The sequence below is a fragment of the Narcine bancroftii genome, chromosome 10, assembly GCF_036971445.1.
Source record: "Narcine bancroftii isolate sNarBan1 chromosome 10, sNarBan1.hap1, whole genome shotgun sequence".
NCBI classification, from domain to species: Eukaryota; Metazoa; Chordata; class Chondrichthyes; order Torpediniformes; family Narcinidae; genus Narcine; species Narcine bancroftii.
This window is the reverse complement of record NC_091478.1, coordinates 67,175,175-67,202,139: the sequence shown is the minus strand read 5'-3', so window position 1 is coordinate 67,202,139 and position 26,965 is coordinate 67,175,175. Positions and strand designations below refer to the sequence as shown.

At 47.1% G+C, this 26,965-nt stretch overlaps 1 protein-coding gene across 1 annotated transcript; it reads left to right on the top strand.

Annotated features, from left to right (window-relative positions):
- The first annotated feature begins 449 nt into the window (after nucleotides 1-449).
- Nucleotides 450-26,722, top strand: LOC138744676 (receptor-interacting serine/threonine-protein kinase 4-like). The gene is made up of 13 exons (XM_069901212.1): nucleotides 450-782; nucleotides 7,649-7,961; nucleotides 9,757-9,905; nucleotides 13,806-13,855; nucleotides 13,982-14,043; nucleotides 14,835-14,880; nucleotides 16,417-16,575; nucleotides 18,320-18,435; nucleotides 19,141-19,213; nucleotides 22,824-22,862; nucleotides 24,312-24,377; nucleotides 25,273-25,311; nucleotides 26,365-26,722. The coding sequence occupies exons 1-13, from the start codon at nucleotides 580-582 to the stop codon at nucleotides 26,634-26,636; spliced, it is 1,587 nt and encodes a 528-aa protein (XP_069757313.1). The 5' UTR covers nucleotides 450-579; the 3' UTR covers nucleotides 26,637-26,722.
- The last annotated feature ends 243 nt before the right edge of the window (nucleotides 26,723-26,965 follow it).

The following is a 26,965-nucleotide window of genomic DNA, read 5'->3' as shown; positions in this document are numbered from 1 at the left end:
GGAGATGACAATCAGCTGGCGAGCGCCAGACAGCTCCCCTCCCAGCTGTCCCTGCCCCCTGGCGCGGGACGTCGGGGCAGGGGCTGTCAGCGCGGGGATGTCCCGTGCCGGCTGCCCCACAGTGTGGGGGCTGATATAGGGCTGTGGGGAGAGAGTGGGGCAGTGGGATCTGCTCCTGCGCTGACAGCCCACACCAGCTGTCCCAGATCTGATAGCCAGCCATCCCAACCCTGACAGCCCAAAGGGACAGCAGCCGGAGTCCGCTCTGCGGTGCCTCCCGTGAAGCTGTCGCTTTCACATGGCCAGCGCTGCGCTTTCAGTGGAATGACCATTCCACAGGTCTGAAGTGCTTCTGGAGGCGCCTTCTTGGCAGAAGAAGCCTAATGACTGATAGGCTTTAATACACATGAGATTTCAGCTGGTCCAAGTGTCTGTGGCCAAATCAGAGGGGGAGGGGTTACAGGGGAGCGAGTCATCAGTGGGCGGGCCAGCCACATCGCCCTCCCTCCAACAACTCGAGAAATCCAGGATGGTCGGAGGGCGGGATTTCACGGGCCAGCTGGTGCAGCGGCGGGGGACATGGAGAGCGGCCGGCGGGGAGCAGCAGGCGGCCCGGGGCTTGAGCCCGGACCCAACCCGCCTTCCCATTTCAGCTGCTTCCGCGTCGAGGATTTGGTCAAAGCGAAGAAGATCGGATCGGGCGGCTTCGGCGACGTTTACAGAGCCTATCATCAGGTGTGGAGGGTCCCGCTGGCCGTGAAGTACCTGAAGTCGGAGACGAGGTAACTAATGCTGGGAGCGAGCGGGGTGGGAACCTCGACAGGGGCCGCAGGGGCGGGGCGCCGGGTGCCCGGGCTCCCTGCGGACACGAACCCCCTCTTTAAAGCAGACCGAGTAACTTCCTCATGACTTCCAAACTTTTCTGGGAACTCTCGCGGGCCGGTCTCTGCTTCCGGAAGTTTCGGATTTCTATCATCTGAGGGTGGGTTTGTTTAAAAAAAAGACTTCGCTGCTTGGTGTGGGAAAAGGTAGCAGGACAATCAAACGACTCCAAACCTTCTGCTGGGACTGGGACCGGGACCAAGGGTGGGCGACCTGTTTGACGCGTGTGCCGCACAGGCCGTTGTATAGGACGGCGGACATCGAAAATTAGCACCGTGCTCGTCCTATACAAAGGGTGTAAAATTCGCCGCCGGCTCCGCGCACGCCCTGTTAGTTATCTCTTCTTCGGGTTTACCCGTGAGCCCTCACGGCCCCGCCCAATATCGAACTCCCGCGCTCGACCAAATGGACAGTCTGAGCTTCTTCAATGACACTGTCGCATTTTCCTTTCTGATGGAAATCCCCGACCCTGCCGCCAGCCCGATGTCCCCTTTCCCGCCCCACCGCCCAGAGAAATCAACGTTTCACAAGTTCCTCCAGACTTTGGAAAGTTTCTCAAACGCTCTCGGACTTTGTCCTGGTCGATCTGTTGTGGCTGTTGGTGGTGGGGTTAGGGGACGGGGGGTGGGGTTAGGGGACAGGAGAGTGTCACATTTGTGGCCCGAAATGTGAAGTTAATAAAACATTAAACACAAGTTTTATCAGGTAAACTTCTCAGTGGCTTTATTTTCCCGTTTCCTTTGTTCTGCTTGTGTTCTTAGCTCTCTCTCTCTCATACCACGTGACTTCCGGTACATCTCATACATATTCATTATCGTGACATCCCTCCTTTAGTCAGAAATAAACTTTACCTTCACTTACCAATATCCCTCAGAAACATACAAACATCGTAACTAATGGTAATACTATAACTCTACTACATAAAATCTACTTCCTACTGCACTCGTACATGCACTTTATGATATAAGATTAAATACTGTCCTAAAGTTCTTATTAAAACTATGGCACAAAGTCTTCGTATCGTTTGGGCACTTTCCGGTTTCGTTTCGGCCTGCCTGCGATATTGTCGTCGCTTCTCGGTTGTTCACTCTCGGCGTTGGAAATACTGCTCACCACGGCTTCGGGTGTTTCTGGCGCTCTAGTCACTTCATCAGGAGTGCTGGTAACTGCCTCTGGAACATCATCAGGTCTCTCAGTTTCAGCATCTCGTATTGGCCTTTCAACCTCTTCGCTCGATGTATCTCTGGACTGGTACCTTTTTACACTTGATACATTTCTCTTATACAGGACTCCAGTCGGAGACTTGACTGTCACCATACTGCCAGTTCTGGATACGACAGTATAGGGTTGATGGTAATAAGGTGTGTCTAGCTTACCACCAGTTTCATGCCTCACTAGAACATTATCTCCTGGCATGATGTCTGAGTACTTGGCTCCACGTTTCGAATCTGTGTACAGCTTTGCTGCACCTTTCTTTTCAGCATCGTGGTCCCTCATCTCCTGGTCGTCTCGGATTTCCTTTATTTCTGGCATTTTGGTGCGGATTTTTCTCCCAAAAAATGTTTCTGCAGGACTTTTTCCAGTGGTTGCATGAGGCGTTGCTCGATAGACAGCCACATAAGATAGCAATGCTTCTCGCCAATTTTGTCCTTCTGCGTATGCAATCCTCAATCGTTTTTCAATGGACTGATTTTGTCTCTCTACTTCTCCGTTGGCTTGCGGCCATTTCGGAGATACTTTATGATGGTGGATACCTGTGGTCCTCATGTATTCCGCAAATGTCTCTGAAATGAATTGTGGACCATTGTCAGAGTATAATGTAACAGGTAATCCATATCTTGCGAATATCTCTGCTAACGCTTGTATTGTTTTTTTCAGTGGTTGTGGACTTCAACACCACGTACTCATAGTATCTGCTGTAGTAATCTATCACTACCATAATTGATTCACCCATCGGTAAAGGTCCAAGAAAATCAACAGCTACGTTGATCCATGGTCCTGTTGGAAGTTGCGTACTCCGGATCGGTTCTGGCGGATTACTCCTACTTGTGATTTGACATTCGTGACAAGTTTTAACAAATTTCTCTGCATCTTTATCACAACCCGGCCACCATACCTTGGTCCTGAGGTTTTGCTTGGTACCAACAATACCTAGGTGTCCTTCATGTGCTAAGGATATGATCTTCGGTCTCAATCTTTGCGGAATCACCAATCTGCAACCTCTTAATACACACTGTCCGATGCAACAAAGTTCGTCTCTAATGGGAATGTAAGCCTTGTGAGTACACTTGTCCCATTGTTCACTCTGTATGCATTCTCTTACTTCCCTGAGTTCTGGATCACGTTCGGATTCTCTCTCGACTTCCTTCGTAGTCACAGCTTTCGGTGTCGCCTGAATAGCTGCGAAGCGTACAAAGCTCTCTGTTTCTGTTCCCAATTCTGACTTGGATTGTGGACATCCATCCTTCACCAATCTGGACAGCGGATCAGCAATGTTTGCTTTCCCTGCTATGTGGATTACTTTATATTTGTAGGGTTGTAGTCTGAGTACCCATCTTTCTATTCTGGCACATGGTTTGGATCTAGGTGCATAGATCACCTCTAATGGCTTATGATCTGTGATGAGTTCAAATTCAATGCCGTATAAATATGCATGGAACCTCTCACAGGCCCATACAAGTCCGAGTGCTTCTTTCTCTGTCTGAGAGTATCTTCTTTCCACATCTGATAATGATGTGCTGGCATAGGCAATGATTCTTGGTCCTCCATCATGCATCTGGACCAACACGGCTCCTAAACCAACTGGGCTGGCATCCGCTATGACTTTGGTTGATGCCGCCGGATCGTAATATCCAAGAGTTTTTGCATCAGTCAGGCTTTGCTTCAGCGCTGTGAACGCTTTCTTCTGCTCAGATCCAAAATGAAATGGTACACCTTTCCTGGTTAGTTTCCTTAGTGGTTCTGCCACTGTAGCGAAATTAGGAATGAACTTTGCACAAAAATTGACCAATCCCAGGAAACTCCTCACCTCTATTGCGTTCTGAGGTGCACTTGCCTCTGCAATAGCTTTCACCTTGGCCTCTGCAGGGTTTAGTCCTTTCCGTGTAAGTCTGTGTCCCTTGAAGTCCATTTCTGACACACCGAACTGGCACTTGTTTCCATTCATGGTAAGGCCTGCCTCCTGTAGCCTAGATAGTACACGCCTCAACCGTCTGTCATGCTCTTCCTTCGTTGGTGCATGGACTATGATGTCGTCAGAAATGTTGGCAACTCCAGGAATGCCTTGAATCACTTGATGGATTTCATACTGGTAGATCTCCGAAGCTGCATTAATTCCAAATGATAGTCTCTTGTAACGATACAATCCACAGTGAGTCACAAATGTAGTTACATCTCGGGAACCTGGATCCAGCTCTAATTGATGATAGCCCCACTTCAGATCAGTTTTTGAGAATACCTTGCTGGTAGTTAGTTCTTGAAGTATTTCCTCCACTGTTGGTATAGGGTGTCGTTCTCTAATTATAGCTTCATTGGCCATTCTCATGTCAACACATAGTCTTATGTCACCCTTTGGTTTGGGCACAATCACTACGGGACTGACCCATTGTGTCGAATGTTCCACCGGTTCAATAATGTCTTGTTCGATCAATTCTTTAATTTTGGCTTCGACTTTCCCACGAAGTCCAAACGGAGTTCGGCGCATTGGTTGTGCCTTGGGTTTGACCGTTTCATCTACCGCTAGCTTCAATTGTCGACCTTTCAGCTTTCCTACTCCTTGGAAGACTGCGGGGAATTCTTGCTTCATATCCTCGTATGACTGAATTGAATTGACACAAGCTCCAATATGAAGTATTGCCAGGTCTTGCGCTGTGCTTCTACTCAGCAATGGTTCTCCCCTCTCTTCTATGACCATAAACTCTGCTTCGGTGCACTTATCTCCAGCTTCAACAGTTGCAGTAAAACATCCAATGGTCTGCAATGGCTTGGTTGCTGTGTATGGATACAGTTTCTTGGAACACTTCTTTGAGGTACAGATGATCTTTTTCCTTTTCAACTTCTCCCATAAATGTCGATCAATCACATTACTGTCACTGCCTGAGTCTACAATGACCTGCACTGTCACTCCACCAATGATCACTGGGACCTTCTCATGACGTACTTCATTCAACGTAAATTGGTAACAACTCTGTTCCTCCTGGGTATCATCATCGTCACCGTCTATCTGGCGAATGGTATCTTTCTTTCCAGGATACTTTCCTTTCCCCCAGGCTTTGCCTTTGGAAGCTGTACTCTTCCTCTTCTGGTCTGCATTGGACTTGCTTTTGCACTTCTTTGCAAAGTGGTCCTTACCTCCACACTTTCTGCAAACTTTGCCTTTGGCCGGGCAATATGGGTCTTTTCCAAAGTGACCTCGGTTTCCACATCGATAACACTCCACGTCCTGTGTCAACGTATATCTTGGCTGATTATGGCGATGTGAGAGCCTCTTAATTTGATGGCTTGAGTTGTCTTTCAGTGTCATGGTATGAAATTGCCCTTCAACATCCTCTAATGCAGCAGCAATGGTTAAAGCATCGGTGAGTTCCAACTCAATCCCTCTTTCCAGTAGACGTCTTCTGAGTTTATCTGATCTACAGTGCTGTACGACTTGATCCAATAATTGGTTGTCCAAATCAGCTGGCATGTAATTGCATCCAACAGCTAGCTGGCGTAGTCTCGTCACGTACTGAGCAATTGTCTGGCCATCTTCTTGTCTCGTTCTCCGAAACAAATGGCGTTGAAATGTAGCATTCGGTGTCACTACATAGTGTGCATTTAATGCATCTACCGCTTTCCGGTACTCATCCTTTCTTCCAGTATTCAAAAGTGTCTTAAATGTTTCCAGAACTGCAGCTCCAGCAGTGAAAAGAAGTAACGCCCTTCTCTGCGCTTTTTGTTCAACTGTACCGGTATCTAGAAATAGGCCACGACTGTCGGCGTAGGATTCAAATTCTTCCAGCCATGCCTTCCACTTCACACTTACAGTGCTTGCATCACTCGTTGGGTCAAAATGAGCAATTCCACTATGTGTTAGAAAGTCACTGTCTGCACCAGCCATGAGGAAATATTTCAGCCCCAAAAGTACTGAGACACAGAGAAAATTCTTATCACCTTGAAGTTGTCTGTAAACCTCTGTAATCTTATTTAGTCTTTAATTTTCTTCAAGCTTCTTCCATCCTCGTCGCCAATGTCACATTTGTGGCCCGAAATGTGAAGTTAATAAAACATTAAACACAAGTTTATCAGGTAAACTTCTTAGTGTCTTTTTATTCTCCGGTTTCCTTTGTTCTCCTGCTTGTGTTCTTATCTCCCTCTCATACCACGTGACTTCCGGTATATCTCATACATATTCATTATCATGACAGAGAGGGGATCTGGTGCCAAGGGAGTGGGGTTTGAAACGATCTCAGGAGCGGATCTTACAGCGAAGGGCAGACAAGTATGAGTGGGTTGATTGTAAAACATTCTCCACACACTTCATCGTGGGACGTGTGCAGTCTTTCTCTTCCCCCCCCCCACCCCCACCCCCACCCCCGTGTGTGTGTGTCTCTCTCTCTTTCTCACTCCCCTCCTCCCCCTTTGCCTCTCCTGCACCTCACCCCCAGTGATGCACTGCTATAAATGATCATTTGTTATTAAAATACTGTGATTTGCTTTTAACAGCATCCACTGATGATGGGTAAGTGCCAGATTTTGGGGTCACCTCCAAAGGGTATCGCTCTAAGTCTAAACCATCATTTTAGGTGGAAATTCTGGGGTCATCCTATTCCTAATTCAGGGATTATACATTGGTAGTTTTAATGAGGATGGCTTGCGATTGTTGCAGCCCTCAAACATCTGAAGTTTATTGTAGGTGGCAGGGTTGGTCACCCCTGCCTCAAACTGAACTGGGAAAGGAGGAGACAGCAGTCTAATACCATGTGGCTGCAGCACCTTCAATGATGCTCAGCTTTGATCATCAAGTTGGAGAGCACAGAACCAGGCCCTTTAGCCCACTGTGTCCGATCAATACCAGCACTTAGTTCATTTGCAGCTTTTGCCGGTACCTTGATGATTCAAATTCTGGTCTAGATACTTAAACATGAGTGTAAATGCCACCTTAATGCCTTATTCGGTGGCATTTCACTTATTAAGTGTTTTGCAGAGTTAAATGTTTTTGGACATTCCCAGAGAAAAAGGTAGAAAGACATTAAAAACAGATTTTTATTTAGACAGATTTATTTTAGAAATCCTAACATTTTTAAATGACAACCACTCACAGTTTGAAAGGATATTATTGCTTAGTAGTTATTGCCTCGTGGAGCAATAAGCATGTACTTGCTCTTCACTCAGAACCGCTATCTGGGTTATTTTAAACAGCAAAGAAATCCTTGAAATAGTCACTAATATCTGAATGCACAGTTCCTGTGGGGGTGGGGGGGGGTTTAGAAGGAGGAGGTCATTTGGCCCATCAATCTATCATGCTGACTTTTGGAGGATTCAAGTTTATTATCACATGTACCAAGATGGAGGTTGTTTTGTAACCAGGCCAGGTAGACATCTCATACATAGTACAACAAATAAGACACAGAACGAATGTGGAGGGTTCCAGAGAGATCAGTTGCCAAGGCAGCATGACTTTTCTATTTTGAGGCTCTTTCTGGAGCCCCATTTATCCCAGTTCCCCCCCACCCACCCCCACCCAACGTTTTCTTTGTGTGTGACACCTTTCTGCTTACCATTACAGTAACAGCCATGAACTGTTGGAAGAAGCAAAGAAGATGCACAAGGCCCAATTTGAGTACATTCTCCGATTGTATGGAATTATAAAATGTGACTTGAGTACTCAAACTGAATCGTTGGGACTGGTGACTGAATTCATGGAGAACGGGTCGTTGAAAGAACTCCTTTCTTGCTATAAAGTCCCCTGGCCTCTTCATCTCCGCTTTGCATATGAAATTGCTTTGGGAATGAACTTCCTACATAACCTTAAACCAGCCCTGTATCACCATGACTTGAGTCCTGCTAATATCTTGCTGAATAAGGACTATCGCATCAAGGTAAATTAAAGTGTATGAACTTTTCTTAGTAGCTATTAATAATACCTGAATCCTGGCATCACAATGAACCAGCTGAAGTCTCACATAAGTTGCTGCTTTGGGAAAGGCAGGAAGTGTTTGGAAAAATAGGGATCTCCTTCCACATCCAACATCAGCAATTTAAAAAGGAAGCAAAATTACAACTGGCTAAAATCTAAAGCAAGCCTGTCAATTGGCACCTATTAGACTAGTTAACATTTTGGATGTATAATTTCCATCACAATCTGCAGGGCAAACCCAGCAGTAGGCAGTAAAATGCACACAATGTTCTGGGGAGAAATGGAAACATCTCAGCAACATCACTGGATCATGTAACCCTTTCAATCAAGAAATAATCCCCATAGTCTAAACCACTGGTTCTCAACTGTTTTCTTTCCACTCATATTCCACTTTAAGTAATCCCTATGCCATCGGTACTCTGTGATTAGTAAGGGATTGCTTAAGGTGGGATGTGGGTGGAAAGAAAAAGTTTGAAACCCACTGTTTTAATCGTACCTAATTGACTTGTTATGTGCACGATTTCATAACTCCAAAGGAAATGGGCCAATGACAATTTTTCTCAAGCAAAATATTTCAGTAACAATTGGGTCTAGAGCAGTGATTCTCAACCTTCCCTTCCCACCCACCCACATCCCATCTTAAGCAATTCCTTACTAATCACAGAGCACTTATGGCATAGGGGTTATTTAAAGTGGTATATGAGTGGAAAGAAAAAGGTTGAGAACCACTGGTCTAAACCTCTAAGACACCCATATCTAATCCTTAATCTAATGCTTTAATGCCTTGTATTGCTAACTTCTAAATTATTTCTAATGGGGCCACATGGTTGACATGGGGCGGCATGGTTTGTGTAACATTTAGAGCAACGCCTTTATAGCGCCAGTAATTGGGACCGGTGTTTGAATCCCACTCTGTAAGGAGTTTGCACATTCTTCCCTGTGTGGGTTTTCCGTGGGGGCTCTGGTTTACTCCTACCGTTCGAAACGTACCGTGGGTGTAGGTGAATTGGACGTAAATTGGGTGGCATAGACTTGTGGGCTGAAATGGCCTGTTACAATGCTGAGTGTCTAAATTTAAAATAAAAATGATCGATTCTTCAATAAACCTGATCCAATCTAAGATCTTGCTCTTGCATGCCAACCCTAACGTTGTTCTTTAATTGCTTACCATTCCCCTCACAAACAAAACACTGGTGCCTTTCAACCATATGCACATTCCTTGTGGAACTGGAATATTGATCTAGAACCCACAAACATCATCCAAACTGGGGGTGGGTTGGGGTGTAAATTTGAACACTAACAGAAGTGAGACAAATGGTAGCAGCAACTAGCTGTAAAACCATGGAATCATCAGGAGTTAGCAAACTGGCATAACGGACAGTCGCCCTATTGCTGGCCAACTTAAAGCCTCATGGTCAATTGGCCACTGAGAAACAGACACAACCTTAATAACAGAAAACACTGGGAAAAAAATTGTAGCAGGACAGGCCGCTTCTATGGAGAGAGAATCAGTCAACGTGGCAGATCAGAACCCCTTCGTGGTTTCTGGCTTGAACTGTTTCACGTTCTCCTGATGCTGTTTGACTTGCTCAATGTTTACAGCAACTTTGTTTTTAATTGCTGATTTCAACATCTACAGTTTTCTTTTAGGTTCCATCAATGTCAGGGCGTTGATGGCATGTGTAATAAGGTACCTCCCCAATCTTGAGTTTTGTCTTTCAGGTCCAAAGTCTTACATCTGCCCTTCTCTTTCCCAGATCTCTGATTTTGGTCTGGCAAAGTGGCGCAAGCTCACAAGCCAGAATAGCAATGACTCCAGCAAAATTCACGGTACCCTTAGCTACATGCCCCCCGAATGCTTCAATGACATCAGTGCCAGAAAGGACTCCAAGTTTGATGTGTATAGGTGAGTGAATAAAGTCTTTAACATAGTATTTCTATGCTCATGACAGAATCTCTTTTACTATGGAGAAAACCAGCACAGATAGTGCGACTGCTTTGCTGGACAAGTCCATTTATTTCAGTCTCTTAGCACATTAATTCGCCATCCTACCACACTGTATTTGACATCTGACAATGCTTCAACAGTGCCAGTATAGATCTGAGGAACTACACCTTGTCTTCTATCTAGGCATGTTGCAGCCCTCCCCTCCCCTTCTTCTTCCTCCCCCCCCCACCCCATATATAATTTGCAGTTGCTTTCTGGATCAGTTTATTTCTGCTTTTGTTTTAGATGTTCATGTTAGAAGGCCTTTCCAGCCTATGAAATGTGTGGCTTCCAATTAATCGGTTCCTTTTGGAGGGTGGGGGGAAATAGTGTGGAAGTCAACTCAGAGAATTTGATATTCGCTCTAAGAGTTTATTAGCATGGAGAGTATGTAGCAGCCTTCACTGAACTCTAAAATCTACCTCGACAAGCAGTTTTTAAAAATAGAGAGACAGTCGAGCATTTATAGAAATTATGATCATATCATTTTATTGAAAACTTTGCAAACTACATCTGGACCTTGACTACAGTTTTAAAAAAAAATTTAAATCTTAGTTTTGTTAATTTGTAATAAAAACTCATCGTTGACCATCGTTAGCTTCCTTGACTACAGTCAATTCAGTCAATTGACTCCAATTCAGCTTCCAAATGATATGTTTGGAACACAACGAACCAGATCCAGGCACCCACCACAATGACTGTTTGCCGACCATGTTCATGTCAACATCTCTGCATGAAATTTCTTCCACAGGTCCCCTCCTTGTTAATCTTTTGGACTAACACATCCAGCCAACTTTCACATTTATTCACATGCCCTTATCTTCCTTTCTGCATTCTACAGGCTTAGTGACGCTTCGTCTTGGAAAGGGGGATTATAATCTAGATGGTATGGGCACTTCTTCATCACAACTGTCCTTTTCTGCCTCATTTAGGTCCTTGAACCTTACCATGTCCTTTTGGGCCTTGACTTGCTGGAGTGAGGTTGCTAGTAGTCACCATAATGCAGTTAATAAATGCTTGGCCATGCATTTTGACGATGTCAATAGCACAGCAAAGTATAAAGCAAATCATTGCTACAATCAATATCCCATGAGGGAGCCAGGTCCCTAGGCCTGGAAGCCAATGCCACAAATGATCCCACCATCTCTCCGAAGGGCGTACCTGTTCCCTTTGGTGTGGAATCGAGACTATTTCGAAATATTATAGGCCTGTAATCCTACTAATATACATAACGAGAGTTCTTGTTCCACTGGCAGGGGTTTAAGAGAAACCGAACTCTGTGCCCGAATGGGGAAACTGCCGCACAAACTTTGCACGGTGAGACATATGATTACCAAACTGCCATCTAGTATTTTGTAAGTGTGGTCAACTCTGTCCCTCCTTCACATGTTCAAAATTTCTCTCCTTCCTTATTACCCTTGGGTGATTTAAGCATTAATCAATCCAACCCCAATAGGGTGATTAGCACTACTTCCTTTATAACCATATATTTACAAACAGGCCATCTCGGCCCCTCTAGTCCGCACCGATTTAATAGGACACTAGTCCCACCTACCCGCTGCCTATCCATAACCCTCCAACCTCCTCACATCCATGCACTCATCCAACCTTCTCTTAAATGACAAAATTGACCCTGCTGCAGCCACCTCTTCCGGAAGGTCATTCCACTAAGCCACCACTCTCTGAGTGAAGAAGTTTCCCCTCATGTTACCTCTAAACTTTTGCCCCCAACCCTTAACTCATGACCCCTCATTCCAATCTCACCTACCCTCAAGGGGGAAGAGCCCATTCACATCTACTCTGTCTATCCCCCCCTCATAATTTTAAATACCTCTATCAAATCCCCCCTCAACCTTCTACGCTCCAATGAATAAAGACCCCGTCTACTCAATCTTTCTTTGTATTCTTTATTAAGTATATAGTTTGTTAATAATCACAATTAGCTATAGGTTAGATTTTCTCTTTTCTCCTCCAGTCTCTAGGTTCTCAGAACCGTTCCTTCCTCTTGGTGGAGATGCCACTTCCGAGTTTATTTCTTCTTTGTCACAGTGAATTTGCACCCTGGAGGCATGTATCCACTCAGTTTCTCCTTCACTTTAACAGCTTTACGGGTTGTGAGCAGCACGAGGTATGGCCTTTCCATCATTGACTTCACCTATATCCTATCTCTCAGCTTAAATGGGTACATGAAGATGCCTGGACTATAGCCAGATCCTCGTACAATTGTACTTCCTCCTGACAGATCAACATTTTTCAGTGTCTTCTCATCATTCCACATTAGCACGACCTTTTCTGGGCTTGATGCCTGTGGTCATAGGTCACCCCATCAACATTTCATGAAGGACAAGTCCTGTATTTCTATTCTTCGGATGCTGTGGAGTGTAAGCTACACAGGGTAGCGCCTCTGCCCAACCCACCCCCCTCTAAGTGCTGCTCGATAAAGTAGTGGTTATCTTGGTAACTTTGGCCTGAGCCCAGTCACAGGTGACCCTTCTGTTCTCTCCTTCCTCCCCCACCCTACCTCATAAAACATGGTTTTCTCACTCTTCCCAATCTGGGAAAGGTCCTTGATTCTGAAGCGCTGATAGTTTTTACTCTGCTTGAGTGCGTCCAGCATTTCTCACTTTTCCAAGGGAGAGTTTCGGCCTGCAACCTCAACTACCTTTTGCCTCCTATCGAAGCTGCCTAACCTGCTGAGATCCTCCAGCCCTTCGTGGGTTGTTCCTGCTTTTCTTATTCGGAACCCTGAGTGGACTCTGTTTTTAGAAAACACTAACATAACACCCCCCAACCATGCTCTCTCTCCCATTCACTGCAGAGTGACTTTTTTAAAAAAATAACAACAATTGCAGGTTGGAATTGACCACCTGGAGCATCAGGCCTGTCTCTCTTCCCCCCCCACCCCTTCACCATTTCACACTGTTGTGCAGACTTTATCGTCTACCAAGATTCACCCAACCTCAGTTCCCAACTCACTAACAGTCATTTGAGAGGGATGCAAATGTTGATGTAAACCATAAAATAATTCAGAAGAGGTTAGAAATTTTATTTCCCAGCCGCCTTAAATAACCAAATGCCTGTGAGGCGACCATGCCTCACGTGCTTAAACTGCCTGACATGTCATCTTCATTGTGGCCAGGAGCTTACTCAATTCTTGGAAGGTTTGAAGGGCCACGCAGATTACATAGCACAGGAAGTGTGTCAGAGTTCTGCTCTCTCCTCACATTAAACCCATCCCTGTTCTTAGACATTCTATCCTGGAAGCAGAACATTACATCTCCCTGCCCTCGTATAAACCATAGCCCATTCCCTTAACCTCAATCCAGTTAAACCTTCCATCCTGGCCAACTTTCTATCTCCTCAAGATCTCTGGATTTTGCTTTCAAAACTGTTATCAGAACCCTGAACTTGAGTGCAGTGACAGGTGGCTGGAACGCGAGGTGGGTATCGGTCACTGGCCGCCTGTCATTTGTCCTCTAAGCTCAGCCAACCCGCGCCCACTGACATGAGCTGAGATGTGCAGACTTTGAGCACATACGTCGGAGGGGTCTAGAGTGTACTCCCTGCCCCCACCCTCATCTGGATTACCGCCAGGCTAGGCTGTTGGAGGAGGATGAAGTAGTCTCAAGCACTAGTTTAAAGGGAAAATGCTAGAAATGTGCAGCTGGCTCCATTAAAATAATCTGCAGGTGTTTTGTTTTTAGCAAAATGCTTGATCTCTGATCAGACCTCATGAGTTTATTACTGTCATGTTGCTTGGTTCTTAAAACTGATTATAACAAATAACCTTTTGGTCACTTTCTCTTTGTAATCTCATAGCTATGGAATTGTTATCTGGGAGATACTGACTTGCCAGGTGCCCTATAAAAGTAAGTACAGCCATAACTGTGTTTCATGAAAGTACAAAATGCTGAAAATACTCAGTGACTGGGAAGAGAAACCAAGTCCTTTGTCAAAACTGTTTTAATGTCCTTTTTTTTCTTTATAACATGCAGCGTGGAGAAACTACCATAGTATCTGGCCTGACTCAAACTTAGCAGGGAATCCTGTACTGAAGGTTCACTATTACATTTCTTTTGTGAATGTTTTCTTGGTATTGAATGTGATGCTCGGCTTGGTCTTCACCGTTTACAGGCTTTCTTTGACTACTCCAACCCATGGAACTGATTGTTAGTGGAAATGGCCGCACGCTGTAGTTGTAGCCAGTGAGCGCCTCACTGTTGCCAGGAGCTTTGAATGCCAGCGTACTGCCTTGCGAGTGTTTTAATCAAGTATCCACCCAGTGATGTGCGTAGCTGAAGGGTGTGACGGCTCGCCTGTTGTGAGATTCCACAGATTAACTGGGGGTGGAATAACATTCTTGCTGAGGACGTGCATTTATTGGAAAAGGGGAGGGAAAAAAGTGTTGCAATGCTGGAAAACGGAAATAAAAAAGCAGTGCAGACTGGAAATGCTCAACAGGTCAGGCAGTGACCGTGGAGATGGAAACAGAAACAATGTGGCAGAATGGAGGTCAGCCATTGAAACCAAGCCCTGGTGTTACCAGGGTGAATCTGGCAATGAATCTGTGGCCTTGCTGGGCTGCAAGGGAGAGGAAGGGGTGCAGGGAATCCTCCCAGTAAGGCCCTGGACTGCTGGGATTCACCAACCATGCAATGGATTAGCCACCTGTATCCTAGTTGGACTGGCATTGGATCTAATATCCCATGGAGATTCTGAGTTCCCTGGTTGAGAGGCAAAGGAGACCATAGTTTTACATAAATGTTTTCAATCATTTCTGTGTTTTATACACAATTATCGTTTTTAGTCTTATAAATTAATTTACTTCAGTTTTATTTGTTTTTAAAGATCTTTGAATGTCAGATGCATATAAAGTCCACAGCAACTTTGACAGGTGATATAGATCTGTTCCCAGCCTTGCCTTCTGTCAAACCTGGTTGGGGGAGGTCTGGGGCAGGAACAGTTCTGCCTCCTGAGGGCCCCACCTTGCCCGACTGGTGCGGCTGATGCACTCGCCCCTCTTGGATTTGCACCAAGGTGACAGACTGGGGACCCTGGGCTACAGTTGCAAGCAGCGGGTCAGGGGCTGGGGTACTTTCCCTCGAAGTTTCAGATCGGGTCCACCCGAAATGTCAACTCAGTCATACCCTTGCCAGATACCTTTTCTGCAGGCAGACAAATTTCCCACTCGACTTGCTTGACAGCAACCCTGCCTCTCTCCCCACTAAAATTAACCACTTTGATGTCCGATTGACGATCGATTATAATGCTAGTGTGGCCAGAGCTGGCAAAAAAAAACCCTGCAGATGCTGGAAATCTAAATTTTAAATGTAGAGATACAGGCCCTTCCAGCCCACGAGTTCACACCACCCAAATACACCCATGTGACCCATTAACCTACTAACCCTGTCTGCCTTTGAAACATGGAAGGAAACAGGAGTGCCTGGAGGAGACCCACAGTGGAAGTGCTCAGCAGGGCAGGAGTATCTGCGAAGAGAGGCTTGTCAGATCAAAACTTCATGAAAAATGGGAGGGTGAGATAATAAAATGCATTTTCTGGGAAGCATGCACTGGAAAATCTCAGCAGGTCAGGCAGCATCTGCAGAGAGAGACCTGAGAGATGTGTGAGATTAAAAAGGCACTTTTAAGTTGCAGGCAGTGAGTTCTGTCCATCCCTTTTGCCTCAGTCCTCCTCAGTGGATGTCTGTGTCCCTTCTCATCTTCAGCACAAACTTTGAAGCGCGGCTCCTCCGACTGCTTTGCCTTCCTTCACCGACAGCCCCTTTGACCATGCAGATATGGAATCTCCAACACGTCTGCACTTCCCTTCCCTCCGTTCCGCCCTATTTGGACAAGGGGGCCTCCGCCTGAAACATTAACACGGCTTCCATTTCCATGGATGCTGTCTGGTCCTGCTGGGAACCTCTGCCATTTCCTGTGGTCAGCATCTGCACTTAAAGGGTTGACTTGATTTGTGTAGCAAAAAAAAAATGAACTAACCAAAATGGATCAGAGATGATTTGTTAATTGCAGCAAGAGATGTATTACGCAGTAAAACTCCATAATCCTGCATCCTTGAGATGGAGGATTACTGTTGGATGAGCAGATTTTCTGCACCATTCCTGCTGCTTCACCAATACATATCACTTCTTTGGTTCAGGAGTTAAAGGGAGTGGGAAATAGAACTTGGCGAGTTTCAATTTGAATGTTACAACATCTGGTGCTCTTGGCCAGTCTCTGGCCCATGGTTTGGATCCCACTCTTGGCTGCACCCACTCTGGACGCCAAGGACTTATCAGCTGCCAAGCCACTGGGATCTTGGATTATTGGAGTTTTCCTGTGTTACCTTGCAACAAAATAACTACTTTGTGTAAAAACTATTGGTCCCCATATTTTTCAGGCTCAATTCTTTTCTCTTTCTCTCTCTCAGATGCTGTAAATTCTGAGCATATAATGTCGTGTGTAGGGAGAGGAAACCGACCCAACATGAAGGAGATTCCTAATGAACTTGAGAAACCTTGTGGTAAACTCATTAAACTGATGCAACAGTGTTGGCATGACAACCCCAATGATCGTCCTCCCTTTTCAAGTACGTTTTAGTCCACACTGCGACTGATGTACGTAAAACGCAAAAGTCTGCAGACGCTGTGGATGAAAGCACAATGCTGGAGAAATTCAGCAGGTTAGACTACTTGGTATAGCCAAGATAAAGATACATAAGCAGCGTTTTGGTCTCGAGCCCTTCATCAAGGGATGACAAATGTAGACAGGCACCGCAACAAAATGGTGGGCGGGGGTGGAGCACGAACCCAGAGGAAGGAGATAATAGGTGGATAAGGGAGGGAGGGCACACCAGCAAGCGGGGGAAGGAGGAAAGGCTGTGAGTGGAGAAGGAAGGGGGTGGAGAGCTGGAGGAAAGAAGACAGAGGGGAAGGAGGTAGAGAAAGCTCACAGAACTCACTTCCCCACCCCCAGAGAAGTCGATGAAAATGCCACCTGGCTGGAGTGGGCCCAGACGGAAAATTGAATGTTGCTCCTCCAATTTATGGGTGGTCTTGGTAGGACAGTACATGGGGCAGACCATGCTGTTCAGGCGCCTGTCTACATTTTGTCATCCCTTGACGAAGGGCCCCAGCCCGAAACGTCGGTTATGTATCTTTATCTTTGCGATATAAAGTACACGGTTTGACCTGCCGAGTTTCTCCAGCTTTGTGTTTTGACTGATATATGTGCATAGTGATGCTTGTCAGTAGAAATATGTGTGTTACCATTAGCCCTGACATTACTACCCATAAGCACATCTTCTACCTCATCAATGATCCCTCTTGTAAAGTTTAGTCCCATAATTTAGTAGGGCCATTGATTCTTCTTGGATTGTGTTTGTTCCAAACCTGAATTCTACACCCTCAGAAAGTCGGGGAAGCAGGGTGTAAAGCAGAGGTTCTCAACCTTTATCTTTCCACTCACATCCCTCTTTAAGTATTCCCTATGCCATCGGTAATCTGTGGTTAGTAAGGGATTGCTTAAGGTGGTATGTGGGTGGAAAGAAAGTGTTTGAAAACCACTGTTTTAATCGTACCAAATTGACTCGTTATGTGCACGGTTTCCTAACTCCAAAGGAAATGGGCCAATGACTGTTTTTCTCAAGCAAAATATTTCAGTAACCATCTAGGGCAGTGATTCTCAACCTTCCCTTCCCACCCACATACCACCTTACTTAAGCAATCCCTTACTAATCACAGAGTACTGATGGCATAGGGATTACATGGTGTTTGTGAGTGGTAAGAAAGGGTTGAGAACCACTGGTGTAAAGGTCAGGTGGAAATAGTGGGGTTGAGGTCAGAGGGACATAGGGCAGTAACAGAGGGGTTGGGCGAGAATAGTAGTAGAGACAGAGGGCTCGAGTGGGAATGGAGGAGTGGATTCGCATGGGAATGGTGGGGGTGACAGAGGGGCCAGATGGAGGGGGGGTGTGAGTGGCAGCAGAGGGGATGGGAAGGAATGGTGGTGTTGGGGGCAGAGGTGGAGAATGGTGGGGCTGGGGGTTTTGGGGACAGAGATGGAGATGGTAGGGTGACAAAGCGGCTGGATGGGAATGATCAGGGTGCATGGAGGTGCAGACATATTGGGGTGGAAGGATGGAGACAGAGGGGCTGGGTGGACATGGTGGGGTGACAAAGGAGCTGTGTGGGAATGATAGGGGTGCAGACAGACTGAGGCCAGGGGCTGGGTGGAAGTTGATCCAGACAGAAACAAATGGGGTGGTGGTTTATGGGGATGGATGGACACTGTCCATGTAATGACTCTGTTTAATAACTCTTCTTTCATCACAGAGTGTGTTTATGAGCTTGAACCTCAAAAGATATGTGAGCAGAAGATTCAACAGGCGGTGCAGGAACTGACACAGCAGTTGCAGAGATCCAGGGCTCATTCTGTTGAGCTGCCACAGGTCAGTTGGTGTTCTGAGACCTTCTCACTCATCCTTCTCCCCCACTCACTTCCCCACTAGAATGACTGCTTTTCAGTTAGTTACCTCCTCTGGAAGTCGCTTGGAACCATAGAGTACCAGAACATAGAAAAAGGCCCTTCTATGTGTCGAATTATCATTTTCCTTCGTCCCACTGGCCTGCACCCGGTCCATAGCTCTCCATACCTCTCTCTCTCTCTCTCTCTCTCTCTCTCTCTCTCTCTCTCTCTCTCTGTCAGAATCAATTCTCTTCTCTCCAATTAAGACCATTTGTTGGTCTGGACTCCTCCCCCAGCCAGTCTACCTGTTCCTGTTCTTTGCTTCTACTTTATGTTGAACATTTAGTGGGTGGGGGTGGGATGGAGGGAAGGAAGGGGGGGGAAAAAGGGGAGAAAATGACACTGTGTATATTCAAGAGGGAAATGTTTGTGTATTTTGGTCAATATGGTTCATAGTGTAAAAAATTTAAAAAAAGAAGGGCTCTGTACGGACTGTCCCAGTCCAGATATTGTTGCTCTGTATGGACTATCCCAGCCCAGCCCAGGTAGGAGATGTTGTACACACCACCCCAGTCCATGCAGGAGGAGTTGCAGCTCTGTACCTGTTTAGCTACAGCAAGCAAGAATTTCAGTGCATTTGTACATTGCAAACTCTTATTATTTCTGATTCTGGATTCTGTTTCCGCAGATATCCTCTTGCGTAGATGGACTCTGTGAGATGAACATTGGAGGTCACGTGAGAGACAGTAGTGACCTTTGCGGTAACTTCAATTAGTATTTAGTTTTGACTAAGTGGGTTAGATTCTCCGCTTACAAATCACTCTACCTGCCAGCGGATACAGTTTTTAAGGTTATTCCCCAATGAAAAGAGAGTAGAATGAAGGGATAAAGCCTCGAGATTTAGGGCAGAAGATTTAATAGATGGTGGAATTGCTTCTCCTAGGGGGTAGTGATTCCATGGAATTCTACCTAAGGAAGAAGGAGAAACGGCCTCATTGTATTTAATGCATACAGTAGATGGATATAATTTTGAGGAGGGAACATAGAGTTATGGGGAAAGGGCAGGTAGGTGGAGCTGAGTCGAAGGCCAGACCAGATGTGATCTTATTGACGTAGCAGGCTCAACTGGCTCGATGACCGACCTCTGCTACTATTCCCACCTCTGGGCTGCACTGAGGACAACCCTCAGAGTCCCCACTTATTTATCTGCTCAGTACAGTACACCCAGGAGGGAAGTCAGCTGGAATCTGCCCACCCCCAGCCAGTGCAGGTGATGATATAGCTCTGTGCACACCACCCACCCACAAGCCCAAGAGGAGGTGTTGTAGCTCTGCACGGACCAACCCAGTCCAAGTAGGTGGTGTTGTAGCTGTGCACGGACCACCCCAGCCCAAGCAGGAGGTGTGGAAGCTGTACACGGGCCACCCCAGCCCAAGCAGGAGGTGTGGTAGCTGTGCACGGACCACCCCAGCCCAAGCAGGAGGTGTGGTAGCTCTGCACGGACCACCCCAGCCCAAGCAGGAGGTGTGGTAGCTGTGCACGGACCACCCCAGCCCAAGCAGGAGGTGTGGTAGCTGTGCTCGGACCACCCCAGCCCAAGCAGGAGGTGTGGTAGCTGTGCACGGACCACCCCAGCCCAAGCAGGAGGTGTGGTAGTTGTGCGCGGACCACCCCAGCCCAAGCAGGAGATGTGGTAGCTCTGCACGGACCACCCCAGCCCAAGCAGGAGGTGCCGTAGCTGTGCACGGACCACCCCAGCCCAAGCAGGAGGTGTTGTAGCTCTGTACAGAGAACAAACTGGGAACTGAGCAGAACACAAGCAATGGGAGCAGGAGTTGGCCATCTGCCCTGTCGAGCCTGTTCTGCTATTTATCACAGATGAATTGCCCTTGACTTATGCTCCACCTGCCTGACCATTCCCTACAACCCTTAATTCCCCAGTTCTTCAAAAACTTGGTCTGTGTCTTAAAATACAATAATTGAGGCAGCTTCTACTGTTTTGTTGACAGAGGTCCAGTGGTGATGAGGCAATCCTGTCAGGAAACCCCTCCTCTCTTGGGAGTACTCCCTGACCAACAGTTATTTCTCAAAACAGGAAGCCTTGAGATGGCTAAATATAAAAAGGAAACCAATTAGACCAAAACCATTTGTTCCCCATGTGAGTTGTGATAAATTGCCTGCACTGTCTCATCCCAAGTGTTGGGTGCCAGTTTTGACCATGACCTATGTTCCAAACCAGTACAACAAGCCTTGCCCATCGATCTTGCTCATTAGAATTTGCTGAATTGGTCTGAGTGGAACAGCAGATGTTCTGCTTTGGTGCCTGTGTCTTCCCGTTGCACAAGACTGTAGGCAAAGGCTGTCCACCTCTGGTAGGGTTGGTATGTAACTCACACCGTCCCTCCCCCATCCCAGATCAAAGAACTGCAGCCAATAGGAACCAGGAATGCTAGAAGTACTCAGAAGGACAGGCTGCAGCAATGGAGAAGAAAGGAATCTCAGGTCAATGACCTCCTTAGGACAGCTGTTTGGAATCAGCATTGCCCATTTAGCAAGGAGTGGTGTAAGATCGGTGCCAGTTATTCTCCACACAACCCTGTGGCTTGGAATTGACTTTCCTCTGACTGGGTAGACGGACCATTCCGCCCATCAGGTGAACACCAGCCCCTAGCAGAGCACTTCCGTTCCCCCAGCTCCTTTCTTTCCTGTAATTGGGCCACCCATCTTTGCTCAACTCTCCTGGCATTCATTTGCCACATGCCTACTCTGGAGGCAATTAATTATCCGTGTGTCTTTGGGAGGTAGGAAGAAAGTGGAGCAGCCTGAGGAAGGCCCAGGCAGTCGCGGTGAGAATGCAAACTTCACACAGGCAGCACCTGAGGCCAGAAGCACATCCTTGAGGTGCAAGGCAGCTGCGCTCACCACTGTGGTCCCCTTTCCCTGGAATGTATCATTGGATCTTTCCCCTTCTGCAGCTGGAACTTGGAGCAGAAGCCTTGTCATTTGGAAGCAAATGATCTCCATTGTGGAATGAACTTTAAAGCCACTAATCCGACTTTGCACATTGACAGTAAATTGAATGACCTTAGACTGACATCACCACTGTGAGTGTGGCAATATTGATGCATTTAGAAAGAAGTAGTTGTGGTATTTCTCTGGCTTTCTAAACTCCCTGGAAAGATGATGAGCTTTGTGTACATTTTGGACAAGACATGCAGCACGGTAACAGGCCCTTTTGGCCCACAAGCCTGTGGCACCCAATTGACCTACAACCCTGTATGTTTTGAAGGGTGGGGTGGGGGGAAACTGGAGCACCCACAGGAAGCCCCCACAGACACAGGGAGAACGTGCAAACTCCTTACAGGCAGCTCGGGATTTGTGTCCTGAGCATATCACGGTGTTGTGCTCACTGCCCCGCGAACTCTGCTGCCTTGATTTTACCAGATTGTTTTTCATTTTATTTTGAACCTTGCAGGTCTGTGGTTTCCTAAGCTGAAGGCACTCGGGGGAGTCAGGCACTATCCATGGAGAGAATACATAGCCCAGGGAGAAGGGGTTCTCCAGCAAAGTTATCTCCAACATTCATAAGAGCACCATTTATTGCAAAGAAAATCAACCAAGGGGACTGTTTTTGGGTTAACTCAGGGGTTTGATGGCCACCTGATGGGGCGTGGTTTCACACCCTTGAGCCTCCTCCCCGATGGGAGGAAGGAGACGAGAGCTGATCTTGCCTTTTCCTTGGCAGTGGGGGATGTAGATGGAGTCCATGGAAGCTTTTGTTATTTTCTGAGCTGCATTCACCACCACCTGCAGCTTCAGATGTGGAGCAGAGAAGCTCCCGGGACCCACATTATGACGCATCCAAGCCAGTCTGCTCTTGCAGCTGAAGTTGTTAAGGGACAAGGAGAAGGTGCCAGAAGAAAGTGAGTTGCTGCAGTTCCCTGACTGATGAGTCAATGCGCTGTTTCAAATGGTTGGACTAAGGGGCCCCACTCAAGACCTCTTCTCTCCATCAAAGGAAGCTGCCTGAGCCATCGGGTCCCTCCAACTTTCTAATAAAGTGTTTTTCTTTTAAACAACGCGGTAGAAGTAGATTATGGCCATTCAAGCCCACGCTGCTCAATTGCACCCAAATTCCCGTACAGCTCCCCGGTAGGTTTTGGAGGGAGGGAGGAAACGAGCACCTGCAGGAAACGCATGCCAGACACAGGGAGAACGTACAAACTCCTTACAGACAGTGCAGGTTTGAACCCGGCTCGCTGGTGCTGTGACGGTTTTCTGGTTATTCGTTCAAGATTCTGGAACTCCTGCCCAGGTTATCCTGACTCTATTCCCCCTGACTGATTGCTGGCTGTGCTTTGTTTTGTTTAGTACCCGTTGAGGAGCAGAATAAATGCACCCACTATGTTGGTGAGTCCAGCAACACCTTTTATCTCCTCACTTCAGTACAGTGGGATGACTGAGCCCATTCCATCTGGGATCAGGGAGATGGCCCTCCCTCTCCCTCTCCCTGGTGCATGATCCCATTTTTGGTCCATTGCAAGTGTGGAGGAGATAACAGTGGAAATGTCCAGCCACAGACTCTCTCCATGCCTGGATGGTGAGGGAGGGGGACAGGTTCCCTCAGAGCCTGGAGCTATGTGGGGGGGAAGAGTGCAGACTGTATTCTCTCACTGACCCCAGCCACTGATCCAGGAAGGGTAGAGAGGGGTGGTTGGTGCCATTGGGGTGGTGGGTTCTAAATATCCCAGAGATCGCTGCTTCCGGAGTGGTCTCTGGGGATCCTGACTGCTGGGGGTGGGGTGAATCAGTACCTCACTTGCAGGGCTGCAGACTGACCCTTGACCTTCCATCTTAAACTGCGCGCCAGGATGAGCTGCCTTTTGGGCTCTCTTGGCCTCGAGAGCATTTTGCTCCACCAACAGGGGAGATGAAGGAGAATGCTCCCATCAAAATGCCGACTGAAGCTAATTCCATGTACCTGCTGTTGGCCCCTAGCCCTATCCATGTACCTGATTTTGCTGTAGTCAGCCCCACTCTTGACCAGAGGTCAAGTTTGCATGTCCAGCAACCACACCGCACTCCATGCCCAGAGTCAGTGCATTGGTCAGGAAAGCTGTTCCTAACATTTACTGAAGGATCTGTGGGACATTTGTTTGTGGTAAATGATTCTTGAGGGTGCTGTTCATGTCATTGTTCTGGGATTAGTGGTGTGGATTTTACACAGTACGCTTTCTGATGTACCACTGCATCCCACAAAGGTTCACTCCGTGGCCTAACAATTGTAAGATGTGATGCAAACCCAGGGCCCGACCCCAGAACAGACAGGAGCAAGCAAGTCTGTGTCATGGATCACCCCTGCCCACACCCCCCCCCCAACAGTGTTGCCACAAAACTTCCCCTCACCCCACAAACCACCCTCTGGGGTAGAATTTGGCCAAAAGGATGGTATGGAAACTGTTCAAATGTCATCACTTCCACCGGAGATCTATGACCACCCAAGTGCCAGTCAGAGTTGTGTATGCTCTGAGACCCAGCCCCATGTGACTGGGTTCCCGGGGAGGGGTTTGGAGAACACTGACGGGGTTCGGCAATGGCTGACCCATCCAGTGGTGACTCCCAAAAGGCAGCTGGACAACCACTTGGAAGATAATACCACTTGGTACGAACAAGGGTGGTTGATTGGGGGGTGGGGGGAGGGAGGAGCTAATCGGAGAGATCAGGAAGAGGGAGGATGGGCTGAATGGTCTTCCCTTTTACATCGGCAATTGATGTTGTACCCAAACCATTCTAAAGCCTCTGAATGTCTGAATGGAATAAAATCAGTCCATTTTTTACTGTGGATTTCCCTATCTCTAGAGTCCATTCTGGAATCTGCTTGGAAGGAACGCACGCCTGATGAGTCTTGGAAGGAATGCACGCCTGGTGAGTCTGTTGTGTTCTTTCTGGGTCAGTCTAAGTGTTTGGGTAGCCACAGGTCTGCACTCCCCAGTCCCCAGACAAAGGCCAGAGGTGTTAGCAAATCTAAATGATCCATTCTACAAAAGGTCCTCACACACTGAGCTTCTCTGAGGTCACCTTAGTTTTGATCAATAACAAGACAATAGATGTAATACTGCATGTGTGTGGGGAGAGGAGGGGGTGGGAGGAAAGAGAGGGTTGTGGGAAGTAAGGGGAAGGTGGGGGAGGAAGAGGGGGACTCTCCCTAGACTTTGGAGTTGAGGGTCCAAGAAGGTGGGGAAGGACATGAAAGAAAGGTAGAAAAAGAAGTGAGTGCTTGAGGGTGGGACAGCGGTGGTGACAGAGAAGAGATGGGTAAGGAGGAGAGAGCATGGGGAGAGTGGTGGTGATGGGTGGGGAGGTGATAGGAGAGTGGTGGGGAAGGAGGGGAGAGTGTGGAGGAATTGGGGAGGGGAGGGGTGATGGTAGTAGTGAGGGGAGGGGTAGTGAGAGGAAAGGGGTGGGTGTGGAGGGGTGGTGATAGGGTAGGGAAGATGGGAAGAGTGTAGGTGACAAGAGAGGCTGTGAAAGGCGAGGAGAGTGTAGTGAGGGAGGGGTGGTGATGGATGGGTGAGTGACAGGAGGGGTAGTGGGGGAGGGGTGAAGGGAATGGTGCAGAAGGAGGGGTGAAGGGAGTGGTATGGGAGGGGTGGAGAAGGAGGGAAGAGTGTCGGGGAGGAGGGGTGATGAGAGGGGTGGGGAAGGAGGGGAGGGAATGTTGGGGAGGAGAGAGGGAAGTGGAGGGGAGGGGTTAGGGAAATGCAGAGTATATCACAATACTTAACCAAGTAATTATTGATGCATTTCTCTTTCTTCCTAGAAGTGAACCAGGGTGGCAGGCAAGAGGAAATCCTAAAGTGTGAGTAATCGTGGCATCTGAGGAGTTAACAGCAAAACCAGCAAAATCTCTCATCCTGGGCAGATGTGGGCTTGTGAGGTTCGGGGGAACAAGTCGTATTCACCTTTGACCCTGAATGTGTCTGGTCCCCCCTGACCTCACAAGCCATCTCATTTAATATCATATCTAAGTCCCAGAACCTGGAAAGGAGTGGAACATATTCTGATCATAACCATATAACAATTACAGTACAGAAACAGGGCATTTTGGCCTCTCTAGTCTGCACTGATTTAAATGAACTCCAGTTGTCTCACCTACCTGCTTCCTGTCCATAACCCTCCAACCCCCTCACATCCATACACTCATCCAACCTCCTCTTAAATGACAAAATTGGCCCTGCTGCAACCACCTCTTCCAGAAGGTCATTCCACTCAGCCACCGCTCTCCGAGTGAAGAAGCTTCCTCTTATGTTACTTCTAAAGTTTTGCCCCCTTGGTCGCCCACCCCTGCTTGAGAAATCAAGGCTTGGCTCTTTAAGAGTTCACAAATTATTGAAGAATTATAATCTGTTGGGTCCACTGAGGAGCATCCTTCTGCCCTCCCCTACTGAGGAAAGGTATGTAGTGTGAGAAGCACTAGGGTCAGGTGCTAGCGGTCATGGTGAATGTGGGCTCAGTTTTGACCTTTTAAGAATAATTTGGATAGGTAAAGAAGGTAAAATATGAAAGTCTGCAGATGCTGTGGTTGAGGTTAAATATCGTTGGAGAAACTCAGCAGTCAAACAGTGCAGGTTATAGAGCAAAGGTAAAAGTGCATAACCAACATTTTGGGCTTGGTTATGAATGTTGGTTCTGAACCTTTATTTGGCTATATAAAGTATACTGTTTGACGTGCTGTGTTTCTTCAGCATTGTTTTTACTTTTTAATAGGTATGTGGACAGGAGGGACAAGTCTTAGAGATGGGACAGAATAGACTGGCAGGGCTGAAGGGCCTATTTGTGTTTGATGGTTCTAAATCTGCATATGGGATGCTTTTTGTTATGTTTACACTGCTGTCCTTTGTGTGTGTTGTAGCTCCTTCATCCACGGTTACTTCAAATGAATGCCAGGAACTGGCTGAATTGGTCAATAAGGATTGGAAATCATTGGGTAGGTACCTGGGTTTGACTGATGGGCAGATCGAGATCATCCAATATGACAATCAAGCATACGGCCTCACTGAGACAGTCTATCAGATGCTTTGCACGTGGACACAGCATCAGGGGCTGAATGCCAGCCGAGCAGTGTTAGCACAGGGCCTGACCCAGATTGGGAAGGAGGGCCTGTGGAAGAAACTTTGGAGATGATGCAGATATCTTGGCTGTCATAATTTATTCCCGAACTGTGAAATTCCCCCTCCTTCCTTTTATTAAAAACTTGTAGTACTTTTCAAGATTTGTTGTGAACTTGATTTGCGAGGGAGGCGAAAGACATTTGGGAATTGGGAATGAACGAGCAGTCGTGTCGTGGAGGCAAGACTCCTTCCTCTCCATGTTCCTAGAGCATTTGAAGGAAAGTTGACGTGCGTTGGCCTCCATCTCTGCAGTGTTCAGGCTGAACCCTGGCTTGTTGGAAAGGGAGGTTGTGGAGAAGGCAGAGAGTTCTGTGCCAGCGCTTGACCCACGGTCTCTGAACA